Raw genomic sequence first — 15,089 nt, 5'->3', positions numbered from 1 at the left:
TGATTTATGGCCCTGAAAATCAAATTTAATCACAAGTTTGAATATTACTGAACTATAGATATTTTACTGAAAATTACATGAAAGAGAAATTATACAGAACACATTTGTGACACGAGTCTCATGAAACAGATTTAAGCCCATGTTGATATTGTGTCTTCCTTGGATTGAATGGACCCTGTATTACTGGTCTTCTCTAGTTGTCAGTTCTTCTTTTATTAATCAGTCCAAATGGGGTCGGATACTTCAAGTCATTTGTATTTGGGTTTTGTGGAACAGATCAATAATTTCTCATCACAACATTAAACAAATTTAACAATTCTTAATTTGTATAACAAGTGTGTGAGATTTTGGAATATATTTAATTTAAGTAATTAAAATTTGGGGGCATGGATAGGGTAGACAGTCAGAATTACCCAGGATGGAAATGTCAAAGCTAGAGGGCAGAGCTTTAATGTGAGATGGATGAAGTTTAAAGGAGATGTGCGGGGCAAGTTTTTTACACAAAGAGTGGTGGGTGCCTGGAATGCACTGCCAGGGTGGTGGTAAAGGGAGATACAACAGTGGCAGCTAAAGGCATTTAGGCAGGCTCATGGATATGCAGAGAAAGAGGGATATAAATGATGTGCCGGCAGATGAAATAAATTTATCTTGACATAAATTAATTTATCTTGACATGTTCAGCACAGACATTGTGGGCCGAATGGTCTCATCTTGGGCTGAAGTGTTTTATGTTTAGACAGTAAGCATGTAGCAAATACTGATGCTATTGGTAATGACTCCAAATCACCAGTCCAGATAATTTTAGTCTCAAAGGGCTATTCATAAGAACGCAGTCCATGATGGGTACTGACCTTTCTGCCATGGAAGGGTTGTACAGGAGGAGTTGCTGGCTCAAAAAGGCAGCCAGCATCATCAGAGACCCACACCACCCTGCCCACGCTCTCATTTCAGTCCTGCCATTGGGAAGAAGATATAAGAGCCTGAAAACTCTTAACGTCCAGGTTCAGGAAAAGCTTCTTCCCTGCAACCATCAGGCTATTAAACACTATCATCTCCACATAAGTTCTTAACTACAGAGATTTGGGGGCATTGGTTTTGTCTTTTTGCACTACTATTATTTGTTTGTTTTGATATGTATGGATGCATGTGTGTGTATATTAAATAATTTTAGTTTAGAGATACAGCACGGAAACAGGCCCTTCGGCCCACCGGGACCATGCCGACCAGCGATCCCTGTACATAAATTAGTCCTATCCTACACACTAGAGACAAATTGCAATTTTTACTGAAGCCAATTAACCTACAAACCCATACGTCTTTAGAGTGTGGAAGGAAACCAGAGCACCCGAAGAAAACCCACGCGATCACAGGGAAAACGTACAAACTCCACACAGACAGTACCCGTAGTCAGGAATCAACCCGGGTCTCTGGCGCTGTGAGGCAGCAACTCTACCGCTGCGCCACCGCACTGATCTCTTTTTTGTTTCTTATATTGTTTACAGTGTACTATGTTGACATACCAGTTGTGCTGCTGTAAGTAAGAATTTCATTGTACTGTCTGGGACATATGACAATAAAACAGTCTTGTTTCTTGATATCTCCATTTCAAAGTGCATTGGTTGATTAGTTGCACCTCAAGGTTTATCTACACTCAAAAATATCACATGGAAGAAATTAATACTTGCTCCACGATACTTCCATCATTACAGAATATGTAAAACTGGGATGGGGGGGGGGGTATAAAAAAATAAAGGTGATTTACACACAATTTTTATTCCACTGTTACTGACACTTCTCGAACCACTATTGTTGCCATACTAAGGTTTGGCCAGTGGGTGGCATTTTCTAGTCACACTGCAGGACTATGCAGTAGTGGCATTAAGTTCAACTCATGGTTAAGTTTAACATTGAAGTGTGATTAGAAGCTCAACATGTTGTATTAGATATTATAGTGCAGCATAGTAATACTTGCAAAGAAGAACAGGTTTGGGCAGAAATATGTTCAAGGTTGGTTGTGATGATTGATCAGGTCTGTATGACCTAGTATTTTATAACTTGTGCAACATTCTTTAAGTTTAAGTTTATTACGGTTATGTATCGAGGTACAATGAAAAACTTTGTTTTACATGTTATTCTAACATCTCAGATAATATGATAAATAAATGTAAACAAGTCAAATTCAAGTACAATAGATAAAACAAAGGGGAAATTACAGAATGCAGAATATAGTTCCCAGTTGTAGCGTATCAGTTCCAAATTCGAAAGTTTAGGTTTATTATATTGTCATGTGTACTGAGGTACAGTAAAAAGCTTTATTTTTGCATGCTATGCAATCAGATCAGATAATACTATGTAAAATATAATCAAGCAATTCAAGTGCAGTAGGTAGAGCAAAGGAGAAGATACAGAGTTCAGAATATGATTCTCGCCATTTTAGTTTAGTTCAGAGATAGTGTGCAAAACAGGCCCTTGGCCCACCAAGTCCGCGCCGACCAGCGATCCCTGCACATTAACACTATCCTACACACACTAGGGACAATTTTACCAAGCCAATTAACCTACAAACCTGTGCAACTTTAGAGTGTGGATACCAGAGCTCCCGGGGAAAACCCATGCAGGTCACAGAGAGAACGTATAACCACTGTACAGACAAGCACCCGTAGTCAAGATTGAATTTGTGTCTGTGGCGCATGTGGCAGTAACTGCCGTAGTGCCACCCATAGCATTGTAGAGCAACAGTTCCAGAGACAATCCAATGTCCACAATGGGGAAGGGATGAATTGGACAGTACCCTAGCTTGTGGAAGGACGATTCAGAAACAGGGGAAGAGGCTGTGTAAGAAGGAACTGCAGATGCTGGTTTAAACCAAAGATAGACACCCGAGTCTGGTGGTGCGTGCTTTGATGGTTCTGCATCTTCTGCCCGATGGGAGTGGTTTATATCGTAATCGCAACTTATTTATGATATTCATTGTTGCCGACACTAAATAAAAGTTAACACTGTCATGACAACATGTTGAAAGAACCTTAAATTGATGTATTATGTTATCATGCAGGTGATTGCTGGAAAATTGGACGATCACTTCCCTCTGGTAGTATGGCAGACTGGGTCAGGAACACAAACCAACATGAACGTGAATGAAGTGATCAGCAACAGGGCAATTCAGATTCTTGGAGGTAAACTGGGCAGCAAGGATCCAGTCCACCCCAATGACCATGTAAACAAGAGCCAGGTACTGGTCAGAGACACAATTCTGTCCCTATTGAAACTTAGACTTTTTATTTTCATGATCCATAAAATTGAGTAAAATGGATCAATAATGCTGCCACTATTTTATCTGAATAGCATTTGTTATCTTGTACATAATTGGGTATAATTTTACGACAAAAATTATAACTGGAAATACTCAGCCGGTCAGGCATTATCCGTGGAAAAGAAGGAAGGTTGATGTTTGTGTCTCAGACTGGAATGTTACTTCAGTTTAGTTCAGTTTAGAGATACAGCACGGCCCACCACGTCCGTGCCGGCCATCAATCCCCATACACTAGCACTGTCCTACACACTAGGGACAATTTACAGCATTTTACCAAAGCCAATTAACCTACAAACCTGTACATCTTTGGAGTGTGGGAGGAAACGGGAGTAGCCAGAGAAAACCCACGTGGTCAACAGGAGAATGTACAAACTCCGTATAGACAGCACCCATAGTCTGGATCGGATGGGGACAAGTCAGAGTATAGAAGAGAGATCGACCGACTGACCAAATGGTGCCAGCACAATAACCTGGCCCTCAACACAACCAAACCAAGGAACTGATTGTGGACTTTGGGAGGGGTAGGATGGGGACCCACAGTCCCGTTTATATCATTGTAGAGAGGGTCAAGAGCTTCAAATTCCTGGGCGTGCATATTTCTGAAGATCTCTCCTAGTCCGCGAACACTGATGCAATTTTAAAGAAAGCACATCAACGCCTCTATTTCCTGAGAAGATTACGGAGAGTCGTTATATCAAGGAGGACTCTCTCTAACTTCTACAGGTGCGCAGTAGAGAGCATGCTGACCAGTTGCATCATGGCTTGGTCCGGTAACTTGAGCGCCCAGGAGCGGAAAAGACTACAAAAAGTAGTAAACACTGCCCAGTCCATCATCGGCTCTGACCTCCCTACCATCGAGGGGATCTATCATAATCGCTGCCTCAAAAAGGCTGGCTGCATCATCCTGGACACACACTCATCTCCCCGCTGCCTTCAGGTAGAAGGTACAGGAGCCTGAAGACTGCAACGTCCAGGTTCAGGAATAGCTACTTCCCCACTGCCATCAGGCTATTAAACTCAAATGAAACAAAATTCTGAACATTAATAGACCATTATCTGTTTATTGGCACCTTATTTGTTTATTTATTCATGTGTGTATATATTTATATAATGGTATATGGACAAGCTGATCTGTTCTGTATTCATCTCTACTATATTTTGTTGTGCTGAAGCAAAGTAAGAATTTCATTGTCTTATCTGGGACACTTGACAATAAACTCTCTTGAATCTTGAATTTTGAACATGGGTCTCTGTTGCAGTAAGGCAACAGCTCTACCGCTGCACCTCTGTGCTGTTCTATATCCACAGATGCTGCCTGACATGTTGAATTGTTTTTTTTTCACTTTTCCAACGTATGCTGTTTTAAAAAAATTAATTATTGGCAGGCAATAATTTTAGTATCTTGTGATTTTTTTCAAAAGTACAACCCCGGCCATTTTAATATGATTGCATCTAAGTAAAAATAACTAAGGAATTGTGCATACAGTCTTTAGTTGTAAGTTACCTTAAAATGCAGCATAAAATGGTCATGTTTTAATTATTCCAAGTACTGAGTTGGTTTTGATCTCTTTGTTGCCAGAGTTCCAATGATACATTTCCAACAGCCATGCACATTGCTGCTGCCAAAGAGATCCACGAGGTGCTTCTGCCTGGTCTACAGAAGCTCCACGATGCTCTTGATGACAAAGCCAAGGAATTTACTGACATCATCAAGATTGGCCGGACACATACACAAGATGCGGTGCCTCTGACCCTAGGGCAGGTGGGTATTGTTATAGAGTAACACAGGCGTGTAAACGGGGCCTTCGGCCCATCTTGCCCACACCGACCAACATGCCCCATCTACTCCAGACCCACCTGCCTGCATTTGAACGATATTTGAACTAAACCTGTCCTTTCCATATACCTGTCGAAATGCTTCTTAAACATTGCAACAGTCCCTGCCTCAACTACCTCCTCGGGTTTCTATTGAATCTTTCACCCCTCACTATAAACCTATGTCTTCTGGTTCTCGATTCCCCTACTCTGGGCAAGAGTCTCTCTGCATTTACCCAATCTATTCCTCTCATGTTTTTGTACACCTCTATAAGATCACCTCTCATCCTCTTGTGCTCCAAGGAATAGAGTCTTAGCCTACCTAGCTTTTTTTAGACTTTAGAGATAGTGTGGAAACAGGCCTTTCAGCCCACTGAGTCCATGCTGACCAGCGATCACCCCATACACTAGCACTATCCTATACACTAGGGACAATTTACAGAAGCTAATTAACTTACAAACCTGTATGTCTTTGGAATGTGGAAGAAAACCGGAGCACTCGGAGAAAACTCCCTATAACTCAGGTCGTCAAGTTCTGGCAGCATTCTCGTTTATCTTCTCTGCCCCCTTTCCAGCTTGACAACGTCTTTCCTATAACATGCCGCCCAAAACTGAATACAATACTCTGTTCTGCGATATCTCACAGTTATTAAGAAAACAATAACCCTAGAGAAATCCAAAAAGGATTAATCTCACCGAAAAGAAATGGAGTGAATAGCACAGTTGAGAAAAGGAATTTGTGTGTAATGTATAAACAAAGAACTGCAGATGTCAGACACGTAGCCTGAAGGAGGGTCAAGACTGGACTCTGCCTCCTGCATCTAAGGAATAAAGACCAAGCCTTCCCAACCACTCCCTGTAGCTCAGGCCCTCAAATCATGGCAATATTCTGGTAAATCTTCTCCGCACACTACAGCTTCACAGCATCCTTCCCATAGCAGTGTGACCAAAGTAGAATACAATAAATACTCCAAATATAGTCTCATCAAGGTGCCTTAAAATGTGTAGGTGACGTCACAACCCTTCTTCAGACTGAGAGTCAGGGGAGAGGGAAACTGGATGTATGAAAAGGTACAGAACAAATCAGAGGCAGCATGATGGCTAAGGAGCCCACAATGGTCTATTGTTGGCTGTGGTTACTCCAGCATTTTGTGTCTCTCTTCAGTGTAAGCCAGCATCTGCAGTTCCTTCCTACGCGCCTTGAAATGTGTGTTAATTTGTCACGGTAGAGCATCCCTGGAGAACCAAACACTCTTCAGTTCAGTCATGGGGTTATTGAAGTTACGTGCACCAGTGGTTTTGCAGCTTCTTTGAGTGAAATTGTTTATTTGTGGAAAATTGTTGCTGATTTTCTGTTGTCAGGAAATGAATTGAGATTGGCCAAGTGCAAGGAGGCCTTGATGCCATAAATCTAACTTGATTTAGAACCCGTGTCTCCAAAGTAAAAGGTTAACTTGCTAATGTACTCTTCATAAAACAGTTCTTTTCAGATTACTGTGAGAATTTGCACTCTGCTGCAAAATATTCTTTCAAGCTCTCTGAGTTACCTTTAAGGCATTGATTGGATTTCACAGCCTTTGGATTTCATTAAATTTAGGAATTTAGTGGCTATGTACAGCAGATGAAATATAGCATGGAACGGATTAAAACTGGATTGCCAAGGATATATCAACTAGCGGCTGGTGGGACTGCAGTGGGAACTGGGTTGAACACACGGATCGGGTTCGCAGAGAAGGTGGCTGCCAAAGTTTCAGATTTCACAGGTAAATTGTGCTTTAAATACTAACTGCTTAAACTATCAATGCAGTTCTCATTTAAAATGTTCAAATGTTACTATCGTTTACACGCAATTGTCCATCACACAGACCAGACTTCCCACCATTGACTCCATCTACACTCATGCTACCTCAGAAAAGCAGCCAACATAATCAAAGACTTGTCCCACCAGGGTCATTCCTACTTCTACCTGCTCCCATCTGGCAGAAGGTACAAAAGCTTGAAAGCGCACCCTGCCAAACTCAGGTACAGTTCCTTCGCCTCGGGTATTGGGCTCCTGAACGGTCTTTCCATCAGCTAGGGTACTGTCCAATTCACCTCTACCCCATTGAGGACATTGGATTTTGTCTGGAACTGGTGCGCTACAATGCTGAGAACTATATTCTGCACTCAGTATCTTCCCCTGTGCTCTATCTACTGCACTTTAGTTTGACTTTATTGACTACATAGAACTTCATTTGTTCTTTAGACTTAAGATTTTGGATATACAGCCTGGAAGCAGACCCTTCGGCCCACCAAATCCACGCCAACCAACGATCACCTTGTACACTAACACTATATTACACACTAGGGACAATTTACAATTTTTTTTACCAAAGCTAATTAACCTTCAAACCTGTACATCTTTGGAGTGTAAGAGGAAATCAGAGCACCCGGAGAAAACCCACGTGGTCATGGAGAATATACAAACTCCGTACAGACAGCACCCGTGGTCAGGATCGAACCTGGGTCGCTGGTGCAACATTCCCTCCGGCAGACGTTACAAGGCCTTCTACGCCCGAACCTCCAGACTCAGGAACAGCTTCATACCCAGCTTTATTCCCAGAGCTATAGCGGCTCTGAACTGGCCCTGCTGAGTGCCCCCCACCCCCCATGGACTGTCTCCCTTGGATGGTCACGTCACACAGACACATCTGCACTTTAGTCTGTTTGAGCTGTTTTACTGTTGTAATGTTCTTTTTACAAACCATGTTTCTCAGGGTATCTAAATCTAAATTCTATTAGTTATTTAAGTTATGACATCGGATGGAAGCTGCATACCAAACCTCATTGCACTTATGTGCAATGACAATAAAAGATATTATTATTATTATTATTATAAGACAGCAGCTCTACCGCTGCTCCACTGTGCCACTCTGTTCTGTTTGGAGAACATGCAAAACAACGCTTTGCACTGAAACTCGGTACATATGACAATAATAAACCTAAAGCCAATGTGCAAGGGACAGATCTAATGCTGGACATTGCACCGTGCTAGAAAGGGAAACCACAAATACTGGTGACCCAAAGTAATATCTTGAAAATGGATGCAGAGGTCTTCAAAGCATCAATTGCTGTTTTTGAAAGGTTAATCACTTGTAAACAATCTTTTGTGATGAGGCTTCTTGCTTATACAGTGCATATTGAAGCAGAAATCCATACCAATGTAATTAATCAATGAGACACACCCTGTTATACCAGTTCACTGGATGCAATTTGATAGAGTGGAATTTAACAAGATTAGGAAATATACCTTTTTTTAATATGCACTAGATGCTAGCAGGTATTTATTGTACATTTAAGTTTTTCTCCTGTAGAAAAAGGACACAAAGCACTGGAGTAGCTCAGTGGGTCAGGCAGCATCTCTGGAGAACGTGGATAGGTAGCGTTCCGATGGGGAACGCTACCCTTCTTCAGACTGATTGTGGGGCGGGGGGGTCTGGAAGAGGGAGGGCAGGACAGAGCATGGCAGGTAATATGTGAACACAGGCAAGAGGATTTCTGATGGACAAATGGATGGACAGAAGCCAGAGATGAAAAGAACAATGTGTGAGAGCAAAAGATTGACGAGTTGTGAATTATGAAGCCAGACGAAAGAATGTAGGGGGAGGGGAGAAATAGGTTAGAGTCCAGGTGGGTCACAGGGGAGGGGGAGGTGGGGAGAAAAGGGATGGGGAAATTGTTAGACGTCACCAAAAATTGGAGAAATGTAATTACAGTTACTTCTTTGTGGTGGGATGAAGCTGACAAATGCTGAGAAAGACCTTTTGTAGAGAGCAATGCATGTGCTTTCGGACACAAAGTACTGGAGTGACTCAGCGAGTCAGGCAGCATTTCTGGAGGACATGGATAGGTGAGGTTTCGGGTCCAGGCTCATCTTCATTCTCAGAGTCTGAAGAAGGGTCTCGATCTGAAACATCACCCATCCATTTTATAGTTATTGAGACATACGGCACAGGAACATGCCCTTCGGCCCAACTTTCCCACACCGACCAACATATCCCATTTACACCAGTTCCACCTGCCTGTATTTGGTCCCTATCCCTCTAAACCTATTCTATCCATGCACCTGTCCAAATATTTCTTAAATTTTGTCTAAGTACCTGCCTCAACTCCTCTGGCAGCTCGTTCCATACACCCACTATCCTTTATGTAAAAAAAAATAAAAATAAATTAGCCCTCAGATTCTCAGGAGATGCTGCCTGACCTGCTGAGTTACTCCAGTAGTTTGTGACCTTTTGTGTATTAACCAGCTGATCCAGTTCTTTATTTCTACTAATGTTTGTGCTATGTTGCAGTTACATTGGCAACAGCTATCACTCAGCGCATGCTAGTTCGAGTGTTTGTTCCCCAATCAATAAGCACCAAACTGTAGCAAATAACCACTGAAAATAATGTTGTTTTTGTTTTCAGGTTTACCATTCGTGACTGCACCCAATAAGTTTGAAGCCCTTGCCGCACATGATGCCTTGGTTGAACTTAGCGGTGCCATGAACGTTGTTGCGTGCAGTTTGATGAAGGTGGCCAATGATATTCGTTTTCTGGGCTCCGGACCTCGCTCTGGATTGGGGGAACTCATCTTGCCTGAGAATGAGCCAGGGAGCAGCATCATGCCAGGTAATTCTACAGTTTACACCCTGGAGAAGAGTGCCAGGTGGATAGATATAGATGCTTTACAGACTTCTGTGTGTGGCTGGAATGCCTTTTTGAGGCACAATTGCAGAGGATAACATCAAGCCTGAGCTTGATTGCAGCAGGATTCATTTTTAAGGTTAGTTGAGCTGCGCCAGAGACCCGGGTTCGATCCTGACCTTGGGTGCTGTCCGTGTAGAATTTGCATCTTCTCCCTGTGACCAGCGCGCTTTCCTCTGGGTGCTTCGTTGTCCTCCCACATCCCAAACATGTGTGGGTTTAATTAATAGGTTAATTTAATAGGTTAATTGGCTTCTGTAAAATTTCCCCTGGTGCATATGGAGTATATGAGGAAGTGGGATAACATAGAACTAGTGTGAACGGGTGATCAATGGTCGGCATGGACTTTGTGGGCCAAGGGGCTTGTTTTTACACTATCTCTAAACTAAAGTGAGCGGCATGATGGCGCCGCGGTAGAGTTGCTGCCTTACAGCGCCAGAGACATTTGGTTGATCCTGACAACACATGCTGTCTGTACTCATCCTGTGACCGTGTGAGTTTTCTTCGGCTGCTCTGGTTACCTTCCACATTCCAAAGCCGTGCGTGTTTGTGGGTTAATTGACTTCTGTAAATTATCCCTAGTGTGTAGGATAGTGCTAGTTTTCGGGGTGATTGATTGCCGAAGGGGCTGTTTCCACTCTGTATCTCTGAAGTCTAAAGTGTAGGGAGTGGATGAGGAAGTGGGATATCATAGAACTAGGGTGGGTGATCACTGGCCCGCATGGACTTAATGGGCCAAACGGCCTGTTTTCACACTATTTCTAAACTAAACTAAATACATGACGCGAAAAAGTGCCTTTGCGACCGAGCTTACATCTGCAACAGATCTCTTTTGGTTCATGGACTTTGGAAATCTCAACAGAACCAAGCCAACAAGTCCACGTTGGTGTGTGTGTAAAATCAGCCCCTTGTTCTTTACGGAATTGCTTGACTGGAATTGCCCAATCATTGATTGGGACTAATGACAAATATGTAATCATTTTTAGAAACAAGGAACTGCAGATGCTGGTTATAGGTCAATTTCTTCTGGTCGGGAAGGACTCGGACTTGAGTTCAGAGCTTCCATGGTCATCTGCATTTTAGGGAAAGATGAATGTTTTGAGTGTATGCAGAAAGTGAGAGAACCACAGCAAACTCTGATGAATTGGGATAATGGATACGCTCATTAGGAGGTACTCCACCTCATGTGGTCAATGGAATTTTTTTTAGCTGCTGTGTTTTTGCGGTTTAAATTTGGGTCTGCAAGGTGCCACGGTGGTGGAGTAGCTGCTTTAAAGCGCCAAAGACCCGGGTTTGATCTTGACTATGTGTGCTGTCTGCATTCTCCAAGTGCTCTGGTCTCCTCCCATATTTCAATGGTTTGTAGGTAATTTGGCTTTGGTAAACAAAAAAATTGTAAATTGTCCCTAGTGTGTAGGATAATGCTGGTGTATGCTGTGATCGCTGGTCGGTGAGGACTCAATGGGCCGAAGGACCTGTATCTCTTGCGTAACTCTAAAGCAAACTCAATGATTCAAATAAAATCTCAATTTATGTTGACATCTGCCTCTACTTTTCACAAAGTATTTTCTGTGTTTTGAAAGGGAAGGTGAATCCTACCCAATGTGAGGCTATCACCATGGTAGCTGCGCAAGTCATGGGAAACCATGTGGCCGTTACTGTCGGAGGAAGTAATGGACATTTTGAGCTGAATGTTTTCAAGCCCATGATGGTAAGTAAAAAGAAAGCTGATTTTTATTCTTTGAAGAAATTCATTGCTGGTCAGTTCATGAGTGATTTGCAATGGTATGGGCAGTGAAGGCATGCACCATGTGTCTCTGTAATGTTGGTTGGTTGATTGTCTTTGAACTGTAGTTGTATTTGGTGCCTATGTCTTTGTGAAGAGTCATGCAGCACGGAAACAGGCCCTTTGGCCCCACTCGTCCCTGCTGACCAAGGAGGAGGCCATATACCCAAGTAGAAAGTTCAAATGGCTGCTGGCATAAGGACTTTTGTAAACATTGCCAAATAACTACTACTTCTGCCATGTCCGTTCAGTCATTTTCCGGACATGTTGAACTAAAGGCACCTGCATGTCGGTATGATAATTGGGTTGGGGGAAAAGTTAAGGAGGATTATTATTTCTTGTTATGGTCATAAAGCCGTGCTAATTTTCACCTTTTCATATTAACCGGGGTGGCACAGTGGTTGAGTTGCTGCCTTACAATTCCAGAGACCTGGGTTCGATCCTGACTACATCTTTATGGAGTCTGTACGTTCTTCCTGTGACCATGTGGGCTTTCTCCGGGAGCATCGGTTTCCTCCCACACACCAAAGACGTACAGATTTGTAGGGTATTTGTCTTCTGTAAATTGTCCCTTGCGTGTAGCAGAGAACTAACATACACGTGATTGGCCGGAGCGGACACGGTGGGCCTAAGGGCCTGTTTCCGTGCTGTATCTCAAGTTATAGGCGCAAAATTAGGTAATTCAGCCCCATCAAGTCTACTCTGTCATTCAATCATGGCTGATCTATTAACCCCATTATCCTGCCTTCTCCCCATAACCCCTGACACCCGCGCTAATCAAGAATCTATCAAACTCCGCCTTTTGAAAATATTAATTGACTTGGCCTACATAGCTGAGGCCCCCCCCTCATCCTTCGAAACTCCAGCAAGTGCAGGAGTTACTAAAGTAAACTAAACTGTATGCTCTAAGTTTTGAGATAATTTGATATATATTGTGTTCTCTTCCAGATTAAAAATGTGCTGAATTCAGCCCAGTTGATTGGCGATTCCTGCGTCTCCTTCACAGACAACTGTGTGGTGGGAATTCAGGCTAACACTGAACGGATTAACAAGTTGATGAATGAATCACTAATGCTGGTTACAGCACTTAACCCGCATATCGGTAAGAGAACGGATTGTAAATTGTTGATGTTATGTCTTCTTGTCTTCGATTTGCGAAACTGCTGACTGTGAGCTGGAATGAAGTACTTGGATCAATATTCCTGCTGCGGTTGACAGTCCCTGTATGGTACATGACTCCAGGACTGATCTCCTAATGTCACTTGACTTGCACTGTGTACCAAAAACATAGCATGTCGCCATGTAATGCTGTGTACGAATAAAAGGCAAAACAAAATCATTTCTCATCTTTGAAAGAAGGCCCTGACCTTGAGTCGAAATAATCCCTTTTGACTTGAATCGAGAGATCAAATGAAAGGTTTCCAGCAGTTTGTGAGCGGTGCCGTAGACCTAAAAATAAACAACACTTTCAGGGTTACAAACAATAAAAGAGACAAAGTGCTGGAGTAACTCAGTGGGTTAGGCAGTGCCTCTGGCCAACATGGATTCAACACTTTAAGGTGTGAGGACTAAAGGGCCTGTCCCACCAGCATGCGTCTAGCGCGACCAAACGTGGTCGATTGAGGCGTACGGCCTCGCGGTGCCGGTCCCACTTCGATCAGCGGAGGCGTGTGGAGTTGTGCGGGGCTCCAAAAATCTTGCACTGTCCGAAAATCCCGCGCGACAACAGCCTGTCGGCCCGCAGGCGCATTGAGGACGTACGCAGCGTCTCGACGGAGGTATGCAGCATCTTGACGTTGTACGCAGCATCTTGATGGCGTACGCCTAGCGCGTGGCGATGATGTCACCGCCCGGCATGCCGCTGCGTGGTGACGTCACCGCCCGGCGACGTCCAAATTCAGTAGGCTTGCCTCCTGCCCAGCTGATTGGTGAGTATGATGTCTGGACCAGCCCCGCACAACTCCATACGCCTCCACAGTTCGAATTGGGACCGGCCCTGCAAGGCTGTACGCCTCAAGTCACCACGTTTGGTCGCGCTAGAGGCATGCAATCGCATGCTGGTGGGACAGGCCCTTAAGTGTTTGGGTCTGTTGTTGTGCACAGCATTTTTAAACAACAGGCTCTTGCTTTGAAAGAGGACCTAAGATAATAGTCTAGCTGATCTGGACCTTTTCAGTTAACACTTTGTCAATGGAACATCGAGTCTCAGAAGCGACAGCTCTATTATCTATAGGAAGAAGTGTGAATTGGGTGTAATTGCCTGTTTTGTGATAGTTTATTAATTCCAATACCATCAGTACTCTAGTCACTGCTCCTGTTCAGTGTAAAATCAAAGAACACACAAGGATTTCCTATTCATCTGTTGGGACATAGACAATGTTGACAGGGCCAGTATTTCTTGCTCATCATGTATTCTCAAGGGCCGTAAATGCTTGTCTTGTCTTAATGCCAGCATCCCATAAGACCATAACTATAAGATATAGGAGCATTAATGGGCCATTCAGCCCATTGGGTCCACTCTGCCATTCAATCATGGCTGATCTACTTTTTCCTCTCAATCCCATTCTCCTGCCTTCTCCACATAACCTTTGACACTCTTACTAATCAAGAATCTATCAATCTCTACCTTAAAAATGCCCAATGCCTTGGCCTTCACCACTGTCTGAGGGAACAAATTCCACAGATTCAACACCCTCTGGCTAAAGAAATTTTAGCTACATCCTTCAATTCTGAGGCATTCCCCTCTGGTTCTGGACTCTCCCATCACTGGAAATATCCTTTCCATATCCATTCTATCTGAGCCTTTCATTATCCGGTAGGTTTCAATGAGATTGCTCATCATCCTTCTAAACGCCAGTGTGTACAGTGGGGCGGCGGTAGAGTTGCTGCCTTTCTCGAGACCCGGGTTTCATCCTGACTATGGGTGTTGTATACAGAGTTTATACGTTCTCCCTGTGACCACATGGGTTTTCTCCGGGTGCTCCGGTTTCCTCCAACACTCCGAAGACATACAAGTTTTTTTTTTGTTTTTTTTCTTCTTTTTTTAATTATTAGTACAGTAAATTACAATAGTACAAGCCAGATATATCTTATTACATTTATTGTGCCCCTTCATTTTTTAAGCTTGAAGGAAAGATATAGATAAAGAAAGTAGAGAAAGTGAGAGAAAGAAAGTTGTGTTCGTGTAAAAGAGTGATCAATGAGAAAAAAAAAACAGAGACCCATTGGTTAGAGAAAAGAATTAAGAAATAGACCCTAGAAAAGAAAGGAGGAAAAAGGAAAAAAACAAGGAAAAAAACAAAGCTCTATTATAAAAACCACGCAAAAGGGATATACCAACTTCATATTTTTCCTCCCCTTTACCAGATCCTGACACCATTTCTTTTTTGAAGTACTGATGCACCTTATTCTTGTAGTAAGTCGATAAATGCAGACCATGTCTTTTGG

General features: G+C 43.0%; 1 protein-coding gene across 3 annotated transcripts in view; it reads left to right on the top strand.

Moving 5' to 3' along the window:
* The window catches only part of fh (fumarate hydratase), a 33,699-nt gene that overhangs the window by 12,282 nt on the left and 6,328 nt on the right, over positions 1-15,089 (top strand). For all 3 annotated transcript variants that reach the window (XM_033025462.1, XM_033025463.1, XM_033025464.1), the window contains exons 4-9: positions 3,056-3,232; positions 4,893-5,075; positions 6,726-6,891; positions 9,578-9,781; positions 11,440-11,567; positions 12,591-12,744. In XM_033025462.1, coding sequence (XP_032881353.1) covers positions 3,056-3,232; positions 4,893-5,075; positions 6,726-6,891; positions 9,578-9,781; positions 11,440-11,567; positions 12,591-12,744 — 1,012 coding nt within the window. The remainder of the gene's footprint in view (positions 1-3,055; positions 3,233-4,892; positions 5,076-6,725; positions 6,892-9,577; positions 9,782-11,439; positions 11,568-12,590; positions 12,745-15,089) is intronic.

Source organism: Amblyraja radiata, chromosome 8, assembly GCF_010909765.2.
Source record: "Amblyraja radiata isolate CabotCenter1 chromosome 8, sAmbRad1.1.pri, whole genome shotgun sequence".
NCBI classification, from domain to species: domain Eukaryota; kingdom Metazoa; phylum Chordata; class Chondrichthyes; order Rajiformes; family Rajidae; genus Amblyraja; species Amblyraja radiata.
Note: the sequence above shows the minus strand (reverse complement) of the source record. Positions and strands in the feature narration are given on the sequence as shown.